This window comes from Lepidochelys kempii, chromosome 17 (assembly GCF_965140265.1).
Source record: "Lepidochelys kempii isolate rLepKem1 chromosome 17, rLepKem1.hap2, whole genome shotgun sequence".
NCBI lineage: Eukaryota > Metazoa > Chordata > Testudines > Cheloniidae > Lepidochelys > Lepidochelys kempii.
In genome coordinates this window covers 21,236,853-21,259,105 of record NC_133272.1, presented here as the reverse complement: position 1 = coordinate 21,259,105, position 22,253 = coordinate 21,236,853, and the positions used below count along the sequence as shown (strand labels likewise).

Here is a 22,253-nt window from a genome sequence, read left to right as displayed (position 1 = left end):
CTCGTGAAGTGCCTGGTGGTGTTATCATAGTCTGGGTCTAGTCTGAGAACCTGAGGGTCTGTCTGTATCCAGCAGCCTCAGCATAAAATCCCCTTTCTACTGGTCCCTCTCTGCCACAAGGGACACTTCCGATTGTCAGATGCCCTTTGGAAGTTCTAGTCCATAGTCTCCACAGGCTGGGTTGTTCAATGGACCCAGGAGATTTAGGCACTGCAATGGGAGTTGGGCACTTTCTTTACAAACCGCCAGCCCCTGCTGGCACCTCGTGACAGACACTTCAGTCTGTGCCATAAACCCTTAAGAGACTGTCTCTGTTCTGGGAAAGACAGAGAATAGCTGATTGAAGGAATAAATCTGCATGCAGTTAAGAGTGTGATGAGGGCTACTAATTATTAACAATGACACCCTGGTATAGAATCACGGGCATTAATAACGGGTAGGGCTCCGTGTCTGTCACGCAGGTCGTGGAAGTCACGGATTCCATGACTTTCCGCGACCTCCGTGACTTCTGCAGCGGTCAGTGTGGCTGACCCCAGGGCTGCCCAAGCAGCTGACTCCGGGGATAGCCACACCGGCCATTGCTGGAATGGCTCTGCAGCCAACCACTCGGGCGGCCCCAGGGCCAGCTGCACTGGCTGCTGCTGAAGCAGTCCCAGGGCCAGATACTCCGGCTGCTGCTTGGGAAGCCCCAGGCAGCTGGGCCCAGGGACCACCCGAGCAGCGGTCCTTGGGGCAGCCGGACCAGCCGCTGCTCCGTGGCCACTGGCAGCTGGTCCCACTGGACCCCACCCCAGCAGCGCCCCCCCGGGCGCCCTCCCAGCAGTGGCCCCACAGATTTAGTCAGATGTATTTATAGCATAAGGTCTCGGGCGTGAATTTTTGTTTATTGCCCATGACCTGTCCATGACTTTTACGAAACATACCCGTGACTAAATCGTAACCTTAATAATGGGAAAGGCTGTTTGAGGCACAACCCATGTGGGGCTAGATCTCATTGTTGGACTACTCCACATGGCGCCTTCCAGCCCAGAAGCACTTAGAACTGGGGGGGAAACTGAGGGCAACAGAATATCACGACCCTCCAGTGGGATTGGATCAAGGCAGGTGGCTACGCCAGATGCTCTTTTGGAGCAGTGGGACCCTCAGCTCTGGTGTCCTGGCTAGATTCTAGCTTGTGCCTCTATCCTGGCCTAAAATGCCAACGGGGTCTAAATTGGCTACAGTATTTCTCCTAGCGCGGCGTGTCATGAGGCTGTTAAACAGCTGTTGCGTTCCGCCCCAGAGCTAGCTGAACTATCTCGATCTTGCTATCTAACCTGGGAGGCTCTTGGGTCGGAAATATAAGTCACTTCCTGCATGGTTGGTGCTCCATGTAGTTGGCAGGTTGCCCGGCTCTGGTTCAGGGGGTTCGGTATTTTGGACCCTGAGCCCCACAGCCCCCAGTTCAATGTGGGGTTTGAGTCTTTTGCACCCTCAACCTTTAAGGCCCCCAGAATTCAGCTCTGATGGGGGAGGGTGGTTTCACCCACAGAATCCCCATAATCCTCCTGTGATTTGGGGGCCAGCTCCCTGCCTCAGCCCCTCCTCCTCCCGGATGTCGATCACGCCTGAGTGGCTTTCTCAGTGAGCCCGTTTGCTGGGAAGATAAATGAAGTGCCGTCCAGCCCCGCAGCGTGCTTGAAGCTGCCTGTGCTAATTGCTGGCGCCGAGCCGCTGATTTATGGCTCCGGCCTCCCAGCGAAGTTTGGCTCTTGCTCGCTCTCGGCCGCGCGACGGGGCAGGGGAGGTGGCCGGGCGGAGACGCGTGGCGGAAGGCCTGGGTGGGCAGACGATTCGAGCAGGGAGACATGGGGAGACCTGCCCCGGTGCGAACGGGCTGCTAAGATCACCGGCTCGGTGACGCTATTTCCCCTGCTCAGATGTGCGGGGTGAATGCAGCCAGTCGCTGGCAGGGCCCAGCGTCACCCCTGGGAAGGACAGCGCCGTGATGCTAGGCGGCTGGGCCAATGATTTTGCCAGGCCACCCGGGCTGGTCAGTCACCCCAGTTAGCTCGTCAGCGGGGAACACGACCCCATGAGCAGAGACAGCCGGCAGCCCCAATGAGTGCTTGCAACCGGTCTCCGGAGTGGGGTGGTGGGAGCTTAGTCCCTGGCAATGCCCAGCTCCTGGCCACATGTGGGGCTGGGGCTGTCTGGTCAGGCTGCCCCATGACGGCTTTGGTCCCTGGGTGGTGGGAGCTCCAGGGGGAACAATGCACCTGTACATACGAAGCATTACTGGGCAAAAAAGCAGAGAGAGGAAGGAAAGAGGCATCCATCAAGGAGGGGCCGGAATCCAGACCTCTCTTAATTTGTTCATGGCTCCTACAAATCAGAAGGAAAGTGTTGGACCCCCCCTGAGCCACCCTGCTCTGCGTCAGGGACAAGATACAGCTCTCCAGACCAGGGAGCGAATCGACCCCAGGGCTGGGTCCGGGTCTCCGGCAGCCCAGCTGCACCTGTTGTGTGCTGCGTGTCAAAGTGCATAGAGAACAATTGTCTGTGGACAGCACCCCTGGTCCCCAATTTCCCCATGGCTGGGGGGTCAGAACTCTCATGAGCTATCTAGCCACTTAGGTGGGGCGGGATTTGGAGGTAACTATCTATTTAGGGCCCCATCCCCATGGTATCTGAGCAGCGAATGCTCAGTTCGCTGCTCCCCCTGTCCAGGGTGGGTAGATGGGGGTGGGGGAGAGGGGCTCGCTCATCCGGCGCGCTCTCAGCAGAGGCATGAGGGCAGAGCAGGACAGCTGCCGGCATTGGCACGAGCCAGGCCTGGGAACATCTGCGCTTGCTGAAGGGCCTATGATGAGACGCAGTGATAGCCCGCTCTGCGGCAGGCAGATAGCAAGAGCTTAATTAGCTCTGTCTTGCTAAGCTGGAGCCGCAGCAGCCGCCTGTCCTGATTACACAGTGAAGCAGAGAGGCTGGAAGAATTTGATTAGGCTCTGGCTCTCTTGCCAGGCTGGGGCTCCCGGCCCCCCATTACAGGGGTTCTTGGCTCCGTGGCTGGAGAGCAGCTTAGCACAGCCTGTCCTGGGCCTTCGAAATCCCAGCATATGGATTCAGGAGGTGGCCCGAAGGGTAAGCACCGGTGGGCCGGTAGGAGGGGGCTGGGGATGGCAGGGAAGGAGAAGCTGCCCACTGGGGGCGCCGGCGAGGCCCTTTCAGCTGCTCCCCCTTCCCCTTCTCACCCACTGCTGCCCCTCAAATGCAATGGGCCAGCACTCAGAGCTGGGGAGACCCGGGCTCTGCTGTGAGTCCCTGCGTGACCCTAGTGAGTCCTCAGGCCCCACTCCTCAAGGGAATCTTAAGTGCCTAACTCCCATGGACCAATGCGCTCAGGTCCCAGCTCCCCTTCTGTGCACTGGGGAGGCTAATTCTTCCCTTCCTGCGCTCTTGTCCATTTAGATGGTAAACACTTCTGGGACGGGACGGTCTCTCGCGATGTATATTTACAGTGCCTGGCACCGGGGGGCTCTGATCTCAGGCGCAGTCCCTAGGTGCTACTCTCGGGTACACAACAGTAACCCCCTGGAGGGCCCTGCTTCACAGGACCTTTCATTAAATAGAAATGGGCCCAGAGGAGCACAGGGTCGTCAGGTCAGCTACCTTCCTCCAAAGACTGCAACTCGCGCCTGGGTTGAATTCGGCTCTGCATTCTCCAGAAGGGAGTGCAGTCTCCCGATCCGCGGCTAGCTAATGATGAAGACGACATGGCAAAGTGGTAGAAGAGTCAGGCTCGGGGGGCTGCCAGCGCTGTCTCTATCCATATGAATTCAATGGATGCTGTCCGGCACAGAGAGACCTGTCCAAGCCTCACCAGCTCCATAGCCTCTCGCTGTGTCCCACAGAGACACCGCCCGCCCCAGCAACAGGAATACGCTCGTGTGTTCCTGTCGAAGGCAGCACGACTAGTGGTTAGAGCACGAGCGGGCTGGGATTCAGGACACCTGTTCCTGGATTTGCCACTTGGGCGAGTCACTTTGCCACCTGTCAAACGGGAGAACTGACGGGGACTTGCGAACGTGCTGTCGACTGGCTGGAAGCCCTCAGACGGACACACGCAATGTTGGGATGGGATTTAAAGCGCGACTTGCATCCAGGAGAGCGGCCCCCATCGTGACTTAGCAGGCACCAAGCGTGATGCGGGAACGAGGTCAGCAGGGAACAGGGTGTATGGGGGTGTCAGAGCAGCGCTAAATGCCTTCAAGACTATCTGGAGGGGCCAGATCCCCAGGTTCTGTTTACTTTAAGGGATCTACATCAATTTACACCAGCTGGGCTCTGGCCCTCAGTCTCTGCATTTGAGTGACTCAGAACTTTCCCAGGGTTTCCCTCCGACTCTGAAATTTGCTTTGTCTCGGTTCCAGAGCAGGTTGGTTCTTCTTTTTAGCCAAGGGGGAAGAAAATCTACATCTCTGCTTTGGAGTTGGACAAGCACCGGGGGGTGGGAGGGGGAAGAAAACAACCACGACATTTTATGCTTGAAAAAGAAACCCAAAGCTTCTGTTGTTATGACACTTGCGGGTTACAAGGGGTCGTGTTTGAAAACATCAAGCTCGGGAGGGTGTTTCATCCCGCAGGAGGGATGTGTGCGCTGCCTTATTTGAAGGCAGCAGGTTTTGAAGTCACAAAGTGAGGAGCTATTGTTGATCATGCCCCAAACGTGCTCAGCCTGCCACTTGGCGTTCTGATTGAAAGGACGGATCTGCTCGGAAATTGACCGGGCAAAAATAACACCTTCTTACTCAGCAGATCTGGTCAGAATCACAGCAGCTGATTGGAGTGATTAAAACAAGTGTTTACTGATTGGAATCACCATTAGCCCTGCCCGCCCAGCGAGGGGAGAGGGAGCTGGTTACTATCCCATGAGCCCTGCCCGGCTGGCCCAGCAAGGGGAGAGGGAGCTGGTTACTATCCCATGAGCCCTCCCTGGCCAGTCCAGCGAGGGGAGAGGGAGCTGGTTACTATCCCATGAGCCCTGCCCAGCCGGCCCAGTGATGGGAGAGGAAGCTGGATTCTGTCCCTTGCTGTGGATGCTTGGCGCTGTTACCTTCCAGCCATAGAGGGAATGGGCCTGAAAGGCGGAGAATAGCCAGAGCGCCGTGCTCTCCACTCACTCCCCAACCCACCCCTACAGCAGGGCTGGGAGATGGCCCTGCTCTAGCTCCAAAGTGCCAGGGAAGTCCTCTCCCAAGGGGATTCTCAGCAAGCGGACTCATCCCCCATTAAAGCCCCTCTGCATTGCCAGAGCAACAAGCAGGGACCTGAGCACCACTGAGAACCAGCCCCTCGGAGCCCAGGCAGAGCCAGTAGGGCTGGACCTCAGCATAGACCATCATGTTGGTTGTAGCTGGATGGGTGGAGGGGATGGGGGAAGGGGTGCTGGCAGCCAGATGGGCCCTGCTTTCTTGGTGCCATACAGCAAATTGGTATTTTTACACCCCCAGAAGCGATTCACATCTAATCTGTGTATCCATCCCCAGCTGCACCCCTCTCCCTATCTATGCTGCTCATGTCCCGAGTCACAAAAACCTTCCTGATCTTTTCAGCTCCCCTGCTGCAAATTCCCTGATCTTTGTCTGAATTGGATTTCCCAAGTTTTCCCCTTTGCAGGGTCAGAATGACTCCGCCGCTGATCTGCAGCCACCTCTGGGGTCATACTCAGCAGCTGTTCTGTGCCATTGGCTCCGCACTAGAGGGTTTTCATGAGGCGGAAACTGGAGATTCCCTCCCCAACTGCTTGCTTTTTAACGGCCAAGGTTGGTCTGGATATCCACGGCCACAGGCCGGGTTGGGAAGAGAGCAGCTCTCAAACCAAGGCACTGACTCAGAGCAGAGAGCGCCTCCTACTGAATCAGCAACCCCACACCCTGCAGCCAAGCACAAGTGTTAGCAGGACCAGGCCCAATCCCAGAGCTCCCACTTGGGCCAAACTTGGTCCTTCAGTAACAGTGCTCAGCCTGTATACAGTGCTCAGCGGTCATTAACCACCACACATCATTTCAACACAGCTGTCCCTGTAAGTGACATCCACACCAGGATGGGGTGAAGCCTCTTGTAGAGCTGGGAGTGAGGGAAAGAGAGCTGATTGGCCTGTTGGGATGTCAATCACCCAGAGAGACAGGGGAGGGACTTCCCTTCCCTGCAAAGGGTTCTGGGTAGAGAAGCCCTCTATAAAAGTCCCTGGTGCCCAGCTGGGAGGTGTGAAGAAGGGTTATGTGTAGGGGTTGGTTGGAGTTGATTTCCCCACTTCTCTGTTGGCAAAATGTTCTGGTTCAGATCTGCCCCCCTATCATGAGCCCCGGTTCACACAAGTCGATGCCCAGCCTGGCTTTGAAATCAGGGCTCCAACATGCAAATCGCTAAGCCGGCCTCTGCACGGAGAAGCGTACGAATCGAACACCCATACAAAGACTGTGCTTCCACGCCCAGTCAGTGCTCCGCACTCACACGCAGCCCATCAAAAGAAAGCTGACTTCAAATGGGAGCAGGTGCTGAGAAGGGCTACTCAGATGGGCAGAGGAATGGAGAACCTACCTTACGACAGGAGACTCAAGGAGCTTGGCTTGTTTAGCCTAGCAAAGTGAAGACCGAGGGGAGCTGTGATTACTCCAGGGAGCAAAAGGAGTTATTTAAGGTAGGGGCCAATGTTGGCACAAAAACGAATGGATATAAACTAGCCATCAATGAGTTTAGGCTGGAAATGAGATGAAGGTTTCTAATCATCAGAGGAGTGAAGTTCTGGAACAGACTTTCAAGGGGAGCAGTGCGGGCAAAAACCTAACTTGTCTTAAGACTGCGCTTGATAAGTTTATGGAGGCGACCGTAGGATGGGACTGCCTACACTGGCATGGAGCTGATCTGCAACTGCTAGCCGCAAATCTCTCCAATGGCCGGAGACAGGACACTGGGTGGGGAGGGCTCTGTGTAACTACAGAGGATTCTTTCCCAGGTGTCTGGCTGGTGGGTCTCGCCCACATGCACAGAGTCTAACTGACGGCCAGATTTGGGGTCAGGAAGCAATTTCCCCCCAGGTCAGACTGGCCGAGATCCGGGGGCAGTACCACATGGGCCACTTCTAGGTTTGAACTAAAGCAAGTAGTAGATTCTCTGTCTTTAAATCCAGATTTGAGACTGTCAGTAACCCCGCCAGAGGTGAGGGGGTCTATCACCGGAGTGGGTGAGGTTCTGCAGCCTGCGATGTGCAGGAGGTTAGGCCAGCTGATCACGATGGTCCCTTCTGGCCTTAAAGTCTCTGAGTCCTGATTTAGAACTGGCCTGGCCCCTGGGCAAGGTCTGCTTGTCGCAGGCATGTTAGTAAACACAGTTCCTGCGCTCCCGTTAGCCGGGCTCCTCAGAGCGGCTGCAGATGCTTCCCCAGATTTTCCCAGCGACATTTCGTTTTTAATTTGCTACGCTGAAACTGCCAGCCTTCATCCATATTCATACAGCTCCTGATGTGGATGAAGCTACAGCCCCTCTCCACCTACCCTCCACCCCTGCCGTGTGCCCTGTGCAAACCGGGGTGGAGTGTACAGGGGCCAGAGCTCAGATCTACAGCCAGGTTTTGTAGCTTGTGCTCTATTAAGCATCAGGGAGGAACATTCACCCCTGAAACTCAGAGGAGCTCCCTGTCTGTTACACAGCCCATCCAGCTGCAGTTTGTCAAAAATCACAAGTCAGGGCCCCCAAAATCATGAGATTGGCTTTAAAATTGTGAGATTTTTAAACTACTAAACTCCTTATTTGCCTTCTGGTTTCTGAGCCTTTCGGGGTCACGTTTTCCAGCTTTTCTCCCCGGCCGCAAAGGAGCGAAACTTTCTCTCTTTTATTTAAATTAAAGCTGAGAGTCCCCTCTGATCACCTGACTCCAGGAGCTGGGGCTTTAAGAAAAATGCCAAATATGGCGAGAGTTGGCAACAGCGACCATTGTGAGCATAAAGGGGTAGCCCAGCAGCTGGATGGGACGAGGGATATATCGTCAGGCGTGGCCTTTTGTGAGTGATTGCCCCATGCCAACATGAGCCAGCAGGTAACAGAGCAAATCCGATCAAGCAATAGCCATGGGTATGTTAGCAGGGACTGGGAGAAGCCTGGGAAAGATGGGCAGAGGCCTTGTACCACATGGTTCCTGGGTGCAGGGAAAGGAACTGGGAAGATGCATGGCAGGAAAGGAGAAGGCATGTTGCCCTGTAAACCCACAGAGCCACCGCTAAGGAGAGGACCGGGTCCCGCTGGGTCACTCATGCCCTGTCCTGGGCCACGCTCTGGGGATCTGAACACCCCTGCTGGAATCCAGCCACCTGCTGACTGGGATCCCGCTAGGGTGACTGGCCCAGGGGTCCCTGTGGGCAGGCCAGACCCAGCATCCCTGTGTCAGAACAGGTGGGCCCATTTCAACCACTTGAAAGGGGGCAGGGCAGGAGGTGGGGGAGTGGCTGGGGCAGGCTGTGCCGGGGGGAGGGTGGCGCCAGGGAGGAGTGGACCTGGCACCGGTGGCACAGCCCTGGAGTAAGGGGCCAGGTGCCCAGGAGGGTAGCGCGGGGGCCGATGCTCCAGAAGGGGAAGCAGAGGTAACTGGGAGGGGAGGCCTTGGACAAAGGGCGCCCAAAGGGGCTGTTTCTGGCTCTTCTATTTGCTTGCATTAGCTCAGGAAACCTTCCGAAACCTTCTGGGTGTGGCAGTGTGTGCTTGGGAGCCGAGGTGGAGCCCACGCCCATGCCCGCTAGGTGGGAACCTCGGGAGCAGGGTGTGCCGGCCTGGCGGGGACAGCGGGGAGGAGGAGGAGGGAGCTGGCCCAGCCTATTGCTGTGGTACCCGAAAGCTGGGGCTGAATGAACGAGGGCCCGCCCGTTTTGCGTCACTGAATCTCTCCGGACGCTCCCCTGAAATCCTAGCACTCCCCTCTCCGGTGCCCACATTGGCACACGATTGCTGGCACTCCTGCGGGTTAACCATAGAATCATAGACTATCAGGGTTGGAAGGGACTTCAGGAGGTCATCTAGTCCAACCCCCTGCTCAAAGCAGGACCAATCCCCGATTTTTGCCCCAGATCCCTGAATGGCCCCTTCAAGGATTGAACTCGCAACCCTGGGTTTAGCAGGCCAATGCTCAAAACACTATGCTGTCCCTCCCCCCGGTTTGCACTGGAGGGTGGCGCTTCATTTGCAGAAATGCAGGGCTGTGAGAACACTAATCACACCTGTTGCTTGGTTAAGCCTCTGACTGCCAGAAGCCGGGACTGGATGGCAGGGGATGGATCACTCGCTATCTGCCCTGTTCTGTTCATTCCCTCTGAAGCATCCGCCACTGGCCGCCGTCAGGAGACGGGACATGGGGCTGGACGGAGACCCAATATGGCCGTTCTTACGCTCCCAGTCTTGATTGTTAACCCCACATGGATATGTTTTGGGGGCACAAGCAATGAAAGCATCCCCCCACCACCCCAACATCTGGGCGGGGTCTACAATAGACTTGAATTCCCATCGTCTCTCCCGCAGCTCAGCTCTGCCGCTGGAAGGAACACAAGGATCCCTGGTGTAGATCAGCTGACTCCATGCCACCAACCCCCCCCCCACCCCTCCAGGACAGGTCTAAATGACAGTCCTATTCCTGTTTATTGTTTGTATTGCTGTAGTGCCTGGAGAAGATCACACTGGTCCATAGAGTTGTATAGAGACCTGTTGTACAGCCTGACCGACCCAGATACCCCTATACTGAGCCCAGCCGTGTCAGATGAAAGCATTTCAGTCCTCAGGGGCCTGAACTGTTTGGTGCCACCAACAGAGAACAGGAGTGTGCCCAAGTGCCCAGGAGAGACCTGGGTGCCACCAATGCCCAAGGCCTGTGAAATGGGGAGGGGTTTGATTAGGTGAGACACGCCCAGCTGATCTCAGCAGGCCAACCAGCTGCAGGGGAAGGCGAAAAGAAGGCTAACGGCATTTTGGGCTTTATAAGTAGGGGCATTGCCAGCAGATCGAGGGAAGTGATTATTCCCCTCTATTCGGCCCTGGTGAGGCCACACCTGGAGTACTGTGTCCAGTTTTGGTCCCCCCACTACAGAAGGGATGTGGACAAATTGGAGAGAGTCCAGCGGGGAGCAACGAAAATGGTCAGAGCGCTGGGGCACATGACTTACAAAGAGAGGCTGAGGGAACTGGGGTTATTTAGTCTGCAGAAGCGAAGAGTGAGGGGGGATTTGATAGCAGCCTTCAACTGCCTGAAGGGGGGTTCCAAAGAAGCTGGAGCTCGGCTGTTCTCAGTGGTTGCAGATGACAGAACAAGGAGCAATGGTCTCAAGTTGCAGTGGGGGAGGTCTAGGTTGGATATCAGGAAACACTATTTCACGAGGGTGGTGAAGCACTGGAATGGGTTACCTAGGGAGGTGGTGGAATCTCCTTCCTTAGAGGTTTTTAAGACCCAGCTTGACAAATCCCTGGCTGGGATGATTTAGTTGGTGTTGGTCCTGCTTTGAGCAGGGGGTTGGACGAAATGACCTCCTGAGGTCTCTTCCAACCCTAATGTTTTATGATTCTATGATCTCAGCAGGTCAACCAGCTGCAGGGGAAGGCGAAACCCCCGCAAAGTCCCTGCTGATCTGAACTGGGGGAAAATTCCTTCCCGGCCCCCAGTCTGGTGATCAGTTAGCAGGCGAGCAAGGCCCACCAGCCAGGCAGGTCAAAGAGGATTGGCTGTGCCAGCTCCAGGCACCAGCCCACCCTGCCCAGTGTCCCGTCTCCGGCTGTGGCCAAGCATGTGAGGAAGGAGACAAAACACCCCCACCACAAATGGGGAACTCAGAGCCAGCCCCTGCCCCCAAGAGATTGCTGTGGTCTTGGCATTTCAGCCAGTTCAGATAACGGCTGGGGTGTGACACTGTTCAGGGGGAGCAAACGCCGTAAGGGGATTAAATATGAAATGAATCGGTGATGCTGAACATTCAGGAGACAGAGAAAGGGCTAATCAGAGACTCCTGGGTCTTGTAATAGCTGGTTATTCAGCTGCTGTAGAATCCAGTATGGGGGTCAAAATGCTAGTGGTTGCCTGGGGCCTGTAGGCTGGCCTCTGGGCCACGTTCTCCGTTGCTCCATTCCCGTGCTCGCAGCAGGGACAGAGAGGGTACAGAGTACGGTGGTTTTAAATCCCTGTGCCCTCGAGACATGCAGGCCCGGCCTGGCCCCTGGCGTAAATCAGCGCCGCCTTAGAGCTGCTCCTCATGGCTCCCTATAGGCCCTGGGAAAGAGCACAACCCTAGTGCCCCGCAATCTGAACACCCCCCACCGATTTATCCCCATGCTAACATAGGAGTGGTGTTATATGCCAGCAACACACCTGCCCACTTCAAGGCCTCTTTACAGTGCATAGATGCGCAAGAACACAGCTGAGAGCCAGGCCCGTTTCCCACGATTGCTACCGCTGCGTCAGCCCCCACTGTCGGAGAGATGGGGGGACTCTGCTGTGCCCAGAAAGCCTTAGAGACCCAGGGCTGTACGTGGACCCACAGATGGAGACTGAATAATTCAGCGTCTTTGATTGTCGGGTCCTTCTTCCTGCAGTGGGGAGCAGGACAGATCGGCTGCTTTGGAAGTGAATCGCTCCAGATCCCCAGCAGGTGTAAATTGGCATCGCTCCATCGAAGCCAACAGACCTTGGCCAATTTGCACCAGTCAGGCCCCCAGCCAGGTGCATTTCAAGAGGCTGCATGTGCCAGGGCTGTCTGGCTCCCAGTGGGGTGAACTATAGGGGTGCAGACCGAGGTGCTGGAGATGAGAGGGGGTGGCGAGAGCTGAGGAACACAGCCTGCTGCACTGACCCAGAGTATGAGAGAGAGTGGCGGGGTTAAATGAACATCGGGGAGGTGGGGATAGAGGGAAGGAAGGACTCGACTGGGGTAATCAACAGGTCAAGAGCCAAACACTAGGGCCAGCCTGCATGATTTGATGGCCAATCATAACACTGTCTGCAGCTGTGTCAGTGTCATCATGTGAGAGAGACAAGGTGGGCCAGGTGAAGGAGACACTGGCCGTTATGCACCTGGCTGAGATGCCCCCAGGGGGACCAGCACCTACCTTTGGCGCTGGCTGGGGCATGGGACCGGATGCTGCCAAGAGCTCGGCACAGTGGCGAACGTTGCCCCAGGAGAGGGATGAGCAGATTCCGGTCTCCTGGACACTGCCAGAGTCAGGGACGTCATGAGGGTGGTTTATACCAGCTGGGGACCTGGCCCAGACTCCTGGAGTGCCCCGCTGCTAAGCCCACCCATCTCAGTCCGCCTGCTGTCCTCTGTCAGTGGTCACTCAATGTGACAATACTACACCGTAATGACACACAGTGAGTTCCCTTCCTCGGCTCATTTTGTAGTTCTAGCAGAAGACAAGATCGTGTTTGCCTGTCGATTCATTTGTCCTTAGACCTAGGATTAGAAGGATTGGATATTGATTGGTAAATGTCAGTAAATGTCAATTTCACCACACCCCAGCCAAGGAAAAAATATTTCCCTCCCTGCTCAGCGAAATTTACAAAGAGGCAAAGTAAGAAAAAAGCTACTTGAGAACTTAGGAGAGTTTGATTTGTTTCCTTTCTATATTTTGACCAGAGATGTTGACCATTTGTGTTTTACCAGTTATAAATCTCTGCATGGAATCTCAGATATCAACTGTCATTAAATATTTTGATTGTCTGACCTCCCTCGCCCTCATCAATTTGTACAGCTGTGAACATTTAAACTGATAAAAATCTCACAAATGTCTCCAAAGAAACCTCAAAACTGTCCATCGAAATGACGAAAACATAAAAATCTAATTTTGCCACGCCTAAACCAGCCCCTCGGCATTCCTTATTGGGCGTGCTCTCATTAAAAGGCCACTCTCTCCAGCGCTCCTCGGCAATGGATTCCCCAGGCCTCAGTGCCGGCAATTAGATCTCGGCACCTAACAGGCACCCAGCATATGGAGATCTTCTGAAAATCCATCCCTAGATGGCTACAGCTTTCTTTTCCTTGTGGCATAACATTTGCTGCACTGGGACGAAACTCAGTTTGCGACGGTGGGAATTCCTGGGATCACTGTGTTTCCTTATTTTGAAGATGCCCCCCACATTTGAACTTATTCCATTTGTCTGGTGTCAGCTGCGTTTATGGATTTTTCAGAAATAAGTGAACATGGCGGGCACAGTTACTTTGTTCGTTGCTTCCCTTAAGGCCTGGGATGTGTATTGTCTTGGCTGGCTATTTTGAATTTGTCAAGCCAGGCACGTCTCTCAATTTGACATTAGTCCTGGTGGAAGCAGGAACTGGCTCGTTTGAGTTTCCCTTACTAGCTGTTTAATCAACAGGCAGTGATATTGACAAGATCTTCATTACCAGCTAATTGTCCAATGGCCTGTTCTTTAATTCCCTGGTTCGAGACCCAGTGAAGGAAGGAAACTGAGTAGATTTAGAATCATTGCTGGTTCCATTCCTTTGTGTGTTAATTAATGGGTCCATTTCTCCCCAGACAGACTGGTAAGGGCCTGTCTTCATGTCCTTAATTCTAACCCCTCTGACCTCAGGAGTGCAGTGTCCTGAATGGTGGCCCTGATCTGTTGCCCTGCTGGGCTCCACAGACCTTTTGTGTTATCTTGGCCCCAGGGTTTCATTAATGACAGTTGGTCTGGCCAAGTTTTGCTGATTCACACCAGTGAGGATGTAGTTCAAGGATACAAAAGGCAAAAAGCAAACAGGTCCCCTCAGGAGGGGCAGCAAAGACACGCTGCCCACCCACCAGGATTTACCCCAGTATCTGCTGGGTAAGTGGGCTGGGCCTGCTCCACCCTTCATCCTCTGCTGAGGTGGGGTTGGAGGGGCCTCCACAGCAGCGGGGCTGGGTCTTAATACCCTGTTGAGATGCTTGGGGCAGTTCCCACCCCTGCCCAGAGCAATTGTCTCAGGCTCTCTGCAGACTCAGGCAGAAGTTGCTGCGTTGGTTACTCTTGAGTCACATTTTTGAGCTTTTTACCACCATTTCCCAGGCTAGGAACTGACCTTGGTTTTTTAATTGGAAGCTAAAAGTCTGGTGTGATCACAGGACTCTGGAACCTGGAGCCCTAAGAACTGGCCTACTGGGCCTATGATTTAAACTGGTCCTGTTTCCCCCCTCCAGCTGAGTCACGGTGATACTGGAGTGGGCCAGGCCCCAGGTACTAGCATTCCCAGTTCACACCAGTCCCCTCTCCTCATGAACCTTTGCCGTGTGTGTGAGTCTGTGTGTTTGCGTACGGGCTCTCCGAGGTCAACGGGAGGCTGTCCTTTCATTCCCATCCCTCCGGCATGAAACGACCACTCCGTTCCTTCCCTCATTCAAAGGGAGGCAGCTTCCAGTCTGTGCCTCATCCAGGGAGAAAATACGGCCCGGGGCCAGTGAAACAGAAATCAGAAGGAGCGGGCAGGGCTGTGTGGTGGTCCGCCCTCCGGAATGCTGCTCCCAGCGGCAGGACCCGATATGCAGCGAGCTGAGGCGAGTTCCCGGGGGCAGAACCGCATGGTTTGCAGCAGGAGATTGATTTTCCAGAGTTGAAAATTTTGCAGGAACAATTCTTTGTGCCCTTTTCCCAGTTGTTACTGCAGGTGGACGATCGCTGCTGCAATTACTGTAATGTCCGTCTGCATGCCAGCATTTCCAGGAACGGCACCTCACCCTGCATCCTTGGTGCATTAGCTCGCAACCGAGGCACCGCAGGGCGCCGGGGGTTCGTTAGCTCGGCGCCGAGGCGCCGCAGGGCACTGGGGGTTCGTTAGCTCGGCGCCGAGGCGCCGCAGGGTGCTGGGGGCTCGTTAGCTCGGCGCTGGGGGTTCGTTAGCTCGGCACCAAGGCACCGCAGGGCGCTGGGGGTTCGTTAGCTCGGCGCCAAGGCACCGCAGGGCGCTGGGGGTTCGTTAGCTCGGCGCCGAGGCGCCGCAGGGCGCTGGGGGTTCGTTAGCTCGGCGCCGCAGGGCGCTGGGGGGTCGTTAGCTCGGCGCCGCAGGGCGCTGGGGGGTCGTTAGCTCGGCGCCGCAGGGCGCTGGGGGGTCGTTAGCTCGGCGCTGGGGGGTCGTTAGCTCGGCGCCGAGGCGCCGCAGGGCACTGGGGGGTCGTTAGCTCGGCGCTGGGGGTTCGTTAGTTCGGCGCCGAGGCGCCGCAGGGCACCGGGGGTTCGTTAGCTCGGCGCCGAGGCGCCGCAGGGTGCTGGGGGCTCGTTAGCTCGGCGCTGGGGGTTCGTTAGCTCGGCACCAAGGCACCGCAGGGCGCTGGGGGTTCGTTAGCTCGGCGCCAAGGCACCGCAGGGCGCTGGGGGTTCGTTAGCTCGGCGCCAAGGCACCGCAGGGCGCTGGGGGTTCGTTAGCTCGGCACCGAGGCGCCGCAGGGCGCTGGGGGTTCGTTAGCTCGGCGCCGCAGGGCGCTGGGGGTTCGTTAGCTCGGCGCCGCAGGGCGCTGGGGGGTCGTTAGCTCGGCGCCGCAGGGCGCTGGGGGGTCGTTAGCTCGGCGCCGCAGGGCGCTGGGGGGTCGTTAGCTCGGCGCCGAGGCGCCGCAGGGCACTGGGGGGTCGTTAGCTCGGCGCTGGGGGTTCGTTAGCTCGGTGCCGAGGCGCCGCAGGGCACTGGGGGGTCGTTAGCTCGGCGCTGGGGGTTCGTTAGCTCGGCGCCAAGGCACCGCAGGGCGCTGGGGGCTCGTTAGCTCGGCACCGAGGCGCCGCAGGGCACTGGGGGGTCGTTAGCTCGGCGCCGCAGGGCCCTAGGGGGTTCGTTAACTCGGCGCCGTGGCGCGGCAGGGCGCTGGGGGTTCGTTAGCTCGGCGCTGGGGGGTCGTTAGCTTGGTGCCGAGGCGCCGCAGGGCGCTGGGGGGTCGTTAGCTTGGCGCTGGGGGTTCGTTAGCTCGGCACCGAGGCGCCGCAGGGCACCGGGGGTTCGTTAGCTCGGCACCGAGGTGCCACAGGGCACCAGGGGTTCATTAGCTCGGCACCGAGGCGCCGCAGGGCGCTGGGGGGTCGTTAGCTCGGCGCCGAGGTGCCACAGGGCACCGGGGGTTCGTTAGCTCGGCACCGAGGCGCCGCAGGGCGCTGGGGGGTCGTTAGCTCGGCGCTGGGGGGTCGTTAGCTCGGCGCCGAGGCACCGCAGGGCACTGGGGGGTCGTTAGCTCGGCGCTGGGGGTTCGTTAGCTCGGCGCCAAGGCACCGCAGGGCGCTGGGGGCTCGTTAGCTCGGCACCGAGGCGCCGCAGGGCACCGGGGGTTCGTTAGCTCGGCACCGAGGCGCCGTAGGGCGCTGGGGGGTCGTTAGCTCGGCACCGAGGCGCCATAGGGCGCTGGGGGGTCGTTAGCTCGGCGCTGGGGGGTCGTTAGCTCGGCACCGAGGCACCGAAGGGCGCTGGGGGTTCGTTAGCTCGGCACCGAGGCACCGCAGGGCGCTGGGGGGTCGTTAGCTCGGAGCTCCATGTGGATTTAGGTCACTTTGTGACCCTGCCAGGTTGGCGCCCCCCCACCCCACTCTGCCAATGCCCCTCAGTCCTGACCTGCAGCCTCCCTGCTCTGCCAGCTCTGCCCACTCACCCTGAGCTCATCGCACACGGTCCAGCCGTGACGTTCCCTTAGCGTCCATCGGGACAGACTGACAGTGTCCTGCACCGTCCCGAACACACCTGGTGGACTGAAGAGGAACGTGGTTGAATTTGGGTTTATCCCTCTGGGGTCCGTGGGGTTGCAAGTGCAGTGGGGTGTGTTAGGGTGGCAGCATAAAGCGCTTGTCTAGGAGGAGGGAGATTCTAATGGACGTCCTCTTTTAACCGCCCTTTGTACCCACGCAACCCACCCGAGGTGCCCATATACGGGCACATACCGGGGAGCAGCAGAAGACAGGAGTTTTAGGAAGATAGCCTGGTTTTAAAGAGGCTCAGGGACTTCTCCCTGATCCAGCAAACGCAGAGGAGAAGCCCTGAGCCACAGAGGTCCCAATCCTTAGCGAAGGGTTGGCAGGACAGGAGAGGCCCCACAAACCTGGGGGCTTGCTCTGAGCTGAAGCCTTGATTAAGTGAAAAGCACAAGGAAACCCCATGAGTGGGGTGTTGAAGGACTGCTCCTGCCAGAGCCCACCTTGGGCTGGGGTGGCCAGCATGTATGTGGGTTCTCTGACTGGCTTTAATGCCATCTCGCTAGCGTTTCTCCCTGAAGAGGATCTAGGCTTGCTTAGAAAGAGTTGTGGTAGCTTGTCCCTGCGGGCAGTCCCGCTTGAGCCGGCTCGGAGGAGAAAGCAAGCAGGCCTGCTTGGGCAGACGGCCTTTTGCTGGGGATGACACCTTGGTGGCTGAGAGGGAGGGAGAGAGATGCGGGTCTCCGCCCAAGAGCAGTGAAAGCTAAGGGGGCCAGTGGCGTGAGCACGGCTGCTCTTGCTGGACCACGGATGGGGTGACGCCGGTGCAGTTGCCCGGAGCTGTGACGAACGTGTTGGCAGCGTTTGTGGGCTGTGTGATCGCATGGATTGTGGAGGGGCCAGCCGTGAAAGCCGGTTACCTAGAAGGGAAAAGCCCAGGGTAACGTCTCCACGGTCTCTGGGGGCCAGGGACAGCAAAAAGAGACGGGGAAATGCGTTATGACCAGCAGACGCAATACGGGCTGGTTGAGCTGTGCGGACAGAGGCAGCTCGGCGCTGGGGTCCGGTTGGAATCGCAGCCGGGGCGAGTGGCTGGTTACGGAAGAGGGGGGCCAGGTTCCCATGGAGCCTCCAGCCTGGTCTCAGAGCCAACGCCCTGGAGGGAAGCAGGGAAGAGGTTGAAAGAGGCAGGGAGCTGGGAAGCCTGGAAATACCGCGGGGAGAAGGGAGGGAGTCGTGGGTCTCTGCCTGAGAAACCTACAGCACCCAGCACAGTGGGGTTGTGTCTATGGGGTCTGGTAGCTGGAAGGATAAGGGCCTTGCAGGATCCCTGAGGTGCCCTGAACGGTGACACCCATGACCAGAACTCCTTGCCTGGCATTGGGGCTGATGCCTTAGCCCCCTTCCTCTCCAGGCTGCCGAGCTCTCTCCAGGGCGCTGCTCGGAGCCGGGACCTGGGCCCAGGAGCCGTGTTCCCAGGTGCTGCACAGTGAGCTCACCCCAGGGCGGTGGGGCCGGACTGCCTCGTGGAGACTCCAATCTCCCCATCACTAAGGGAATAGCCATCCCCCCCAGTGGAGCCGAGCCTGCTGGACCCCTCCTCCCCCATTCCCTGCCTGGGGAATTAGCTCCCCAGTTCGAGCTTTCACTTGAAAAACCACAACAGGCCCGCACCTCCACCAGTGTGAAGCAGCCCCACCCATCCCAGCTGATTTCAATGGCGCTACCTGGATTTATACTCCCTGACGGACCTCGCCTTCTGCGCCTCCCCTTCGCCGTTGGGCAAGCCTGAAAGCATGTCCTGGTGCCGCGACATCTGCCTGAGTCTGCAGGCAGCCTCCCCAGCAGCTTGGCAGGCGGGTCAGAAATTTGCGGCCCTCGGAGGACGCCGATTTGTCACTGTGGAAGCGGTTTGTGGTTCGACTTTGTTACAAGTTTGTCAGAGCCCAGACAGGCTGTCCGAAACGTGCTTGATTTCCCTGCCAGCTTGCTCACCCGGCTCCAGCGGCCTGCCTGGTGGGCTGACAGAGTCTGGGAGCACTGGTTCCCTAGCTCCAAGGTTCCCAGGATTCCCAGGGCTTCTACACCCCCAGCCCAGTCAAGGCTTCCACGGTCCCAGTTCCCTGTCAGCAGGCAGGATGCTGGGGAGCCTGGAAGCCCTGGGAGTGCTGGCTCCTCCGCAACCCCAGCTCCCGGCGTCCTCTGCTCCATTCCCTTTTGCGGAGAACTCGGAAGTTTTTCGGTTTCGTTCCAAATCGGAAGGAAACCAGGTTTTGCAACATCAAAATCCTCCTGCCAAACAGCACCGCCTTTCTCCACCCAGCTGCAGTTCAAACCGCTCCTCTCGTCTCGATGGGGGCGTTACCTCTGAAACCTACCGATGTCCATTTAAAGGACCACATCACTCTCTGTCGCACTGCTGCCCAGTTTGGCAGTTCCTGCGCTTCTCCCACAAATCCAAACTGCCTCAGCCCACCTCCTCTGGTGCCCAACCCCCACACTACCCCCTCCCCAGCTGCCCAACCCCCCAGCTGCCTTCTGACAACTCCCACGCTGCGGCTTGGAGCTGCCAGCGCCACCCCCTGCTTGGAGCTGCCAGCGCCACCCCCTGACCCCTCACAGTGGGAAAGGGAAGATCAGTGCAAAGCAAATTGCCTCGCAGATCAAAGGAACACTCTCAGGGGCTGTTGGGCTGAGCGTGCTGTTTATTTACATAGTTGCTTCATTAAAAACTCCTCTAATTTTAGCAAAGCTTCCCCCGAATCCCTAGTCTGCCAGAGGCGGCAGGATCCAGGGGCCTGCTGCAGAATTTAGATCTAGCTCCCCACCGAATTGACGGGGCCTTCTTGTTCTTTACCTTGCAGCAGCACTTAGCAGCCCCAGCCATGGACCACAACTCCATTGTGCTGGGTGCTGTACGTTATTTATTAGGAGTATTACTGTAATGCCGAACAGCCGGAATCGCGGACCAGGGTCCCCTTGTGCTGGGTGCTGTATGTTATTTATTAGGAATATTATGGTAATGCCGAGCAGCCTGAGTCAGGGGCCAGGATCCCATTCTGGAGTGCTGTAGAAATCCAATCTTGATTACCAGTCTGATTCCCCACCCTATCCAAATTCATTGCTGCATTTTCATTCTGTGTCTCTGGGGGGTTGTCTGGCAAAATCTGGGGGCTCTGAACCAGCCCTGGTGGAGATCGGCATCTCCCCGAATGGGCCCCAGTCTCTTCTTGTGGTTTTCCGAATGCAGTTTTGCCACGGTTTATCTCCCAGCCAGTGTGTCCCCGCGGTGTCCAGTGTGTTTTCTCCCAGAGCCTGGGGCGCAGAGCTCTGGTGGTGAAGAGCGGAGTTTGGGAATGAGTGTGGGAGCTTTTTCATCTCCCCCAATAAAAAACATGTGAACACACACGCTCACGACCCCCCTGTCCCCACAGCAAACTGCCCCGTGCTGTCAATGGTCTGATGGACCGGGCCGTTTGCCAGGGGGTCGGCTGGCATGATAAAACTGGCCAGTGGCTTATAGACAGTGACAAACCGCGGAGGGTCTCCCGGGAGGGTCCCCGTGCCGCAGGGGTTGCACAGATATTCAGCACTTCAGGGGCTCCTGGAGCTGGGACTCCAGGGGATTGTACAGGTATCGTACTGAGGGGATCCCATTCGCTGGGCCCTTCAGAGTTTGCCTCTGTGCCCTGGCTGCAATTTCGGATGCTAGTGCTGGAGGTGCCCCATGGCAGCGCTCCCTTCGCCTCACAGACTGCAGGGGGGGGGTATAAACCCAGCATGGAATCCAGCAGAGATGGCAGGCTGGCTCCTGAGCTGGTGTCCGTCTGTGCCTTGGTTTGCCCATCTGTACAATGGGGATAATGATCCGGGCCTCCTTTGTAAAACACTTTGCGATGGGTGGATGAAAGGCGCGGTCACAATGCTGCTGGCAGCGTGGGGGTGTGTGAGGGAGACACGGGGGTACGTGGCGGGTGCAGGGCAGTGGTAGAGGCTGGCAGCAGGGGTGGGTGAGGGGCGGCGGGGGCAGCTGGGCCCATTGGCTGCTGGGGGGCGGCAATGCACGGGGCGCTCTGCACTCTGTCCCGTCCCTAACCCACCCTGTTCTCTGTCCCGTTTCCAGCCCAGGGAAAGGTGCCGGCGTCCAGCTCGGAGCCCCCGGAGCCCTGGCCCCCCGCGGCGGCTGTGATCCTGCCTGTGAGCTACCGACTCTCCAACACCCGCCTGGCCTTCTTCCTGAAGGAGACGGGGGTGGGGACGGGGGGGAATGCCAGCGCCCCCCTGCAGCGCTCCGAGCCCTTCGTCGTCTTCCAGACCAAGGAGCTGCCCGTCCTCAACGTCTCCCTGGGGCCCTTCAGCACCGGGCTGGTCCTGCCCAAGGAGCAGCTCCAGCCCTCCAGCACCCTGGAGATCCCCGACCGCCTCACCGTCAACTGGAAGGTGCGAGCCTTCATCATCCAGCCGCGGGTGCTGGCCAGCCAGCCCGTGGTCCAGGTGCTCTTCTACGTGGCGGGCCGGGACTGGGACGACTTCGACGTGACCGACCGGCTGCCCTGCGTCCGGCTGCACGCCTTCCGCGAGGCCCGCGAGATCAAGAGCTCCTGCCGCCTGCAGGGCAGCCTGGCCACCTGCCTGGTGCAGGCCGAGCTGCCCCATGCCTGGTTCGGCCCCTCGGCCGTGCCCCTGGGCAGGAGGAAGGCGCCGGAGGCCCTGGACCTGAGCGGCGAGAGCCAGCAGGCCGAGCTGTACTACACTCTGCATGCGCCCGACGGGGCCGGGGAGTGCCCCGGAGAGACGTCCCCGCGCCGGGGGGGCGGCGCTGCCCGGACCGAGGGCCCCACGCAGCACCCCCTGCTGCGCATTGGCAGCATCAGCCTCTTCCCGCCCCCGCCCACCCAGCTGATGCAGGAGCACCGGCTGGACGGCAACATCTTTATCCGCCTGCCGGACAAGCCCCTCAAGCCGGGCGAAGTGCTCAGCATCTTCCTCTACCTACTGGCCAACTCCACCGTGGAGCACTTCACGCTCAGGTACGTCCGCGTGGCCGGGGAAGAGCACGCTGACCGCTCCTCTGCAGCCACGGACTGAGCGCCGAGCCGACGCTCCAGCCTGCCGCTAGGAGGCGCTCTGCTTGCGCACGGTGCTGGCCCTGAGCGGCTGGGAAATTGCTGCCGTGGCCCACCCCAGAGCGGGCTGCATTTCAGCAGCCAGGGCAGTGAGCTCTCCCAGGTTTGGAAAGGCGTTTGAGGTGCCTAACTCCGATGGGTTAGGAGGCTGGATGGGTTCGGGGGGTGGATGGGGGCGTGAGGTGCTGCAGGAGAGGGGAGTGGGGGTGGAGCTGTGGGGTCCAGAGTGGGCGTGGCCAGAGGGTGCTGCAGTGCGGGGGTGGGTGCTGGAGGGGGCGGGGTGGCAGAGCAGTAGGGCACTAGAGGGGAAGGGTGGGCAGGGCTTTAGGAGGCTGGCAGCGGGGGAACGGGGACTGGGTACGGGGCCTGCATACACGGCCGGCTGCCCAGGGCATACAGCCCGTGCGGTGGAGAGGAGGGGGAGCTGGCATTGGGATGGGGAGAGGGACTGATCATAGCGGGGCGGGCAGTCAGGTGGGCAGGGT

The 22,253-nt window shown here is 58.2% G+C and overlaps 1 protein-coding gene across 1 annotated transcript in view; it reads left to right on the top strand.

The window, feature by feature from the left end:
* Positions 1 to 22,253, top strand: part of TMEM132E (transmembrane protein 132E) — a 235,340-nt gene that overhangs the window by 167,890 nt on the left and 45,197 nt on the right. The window contains exon 2 of the mRNA XM_073315392.1: positions 20,766 to 21,672. Within this exon, the coding sequence (XP_073171493.1) occupies positions 20,766 to 21,672 (907 nt within the window). The remainder of the gene's footprint in view (positions 1 to 20,765; positions 21,673 to 22,253) is intronic.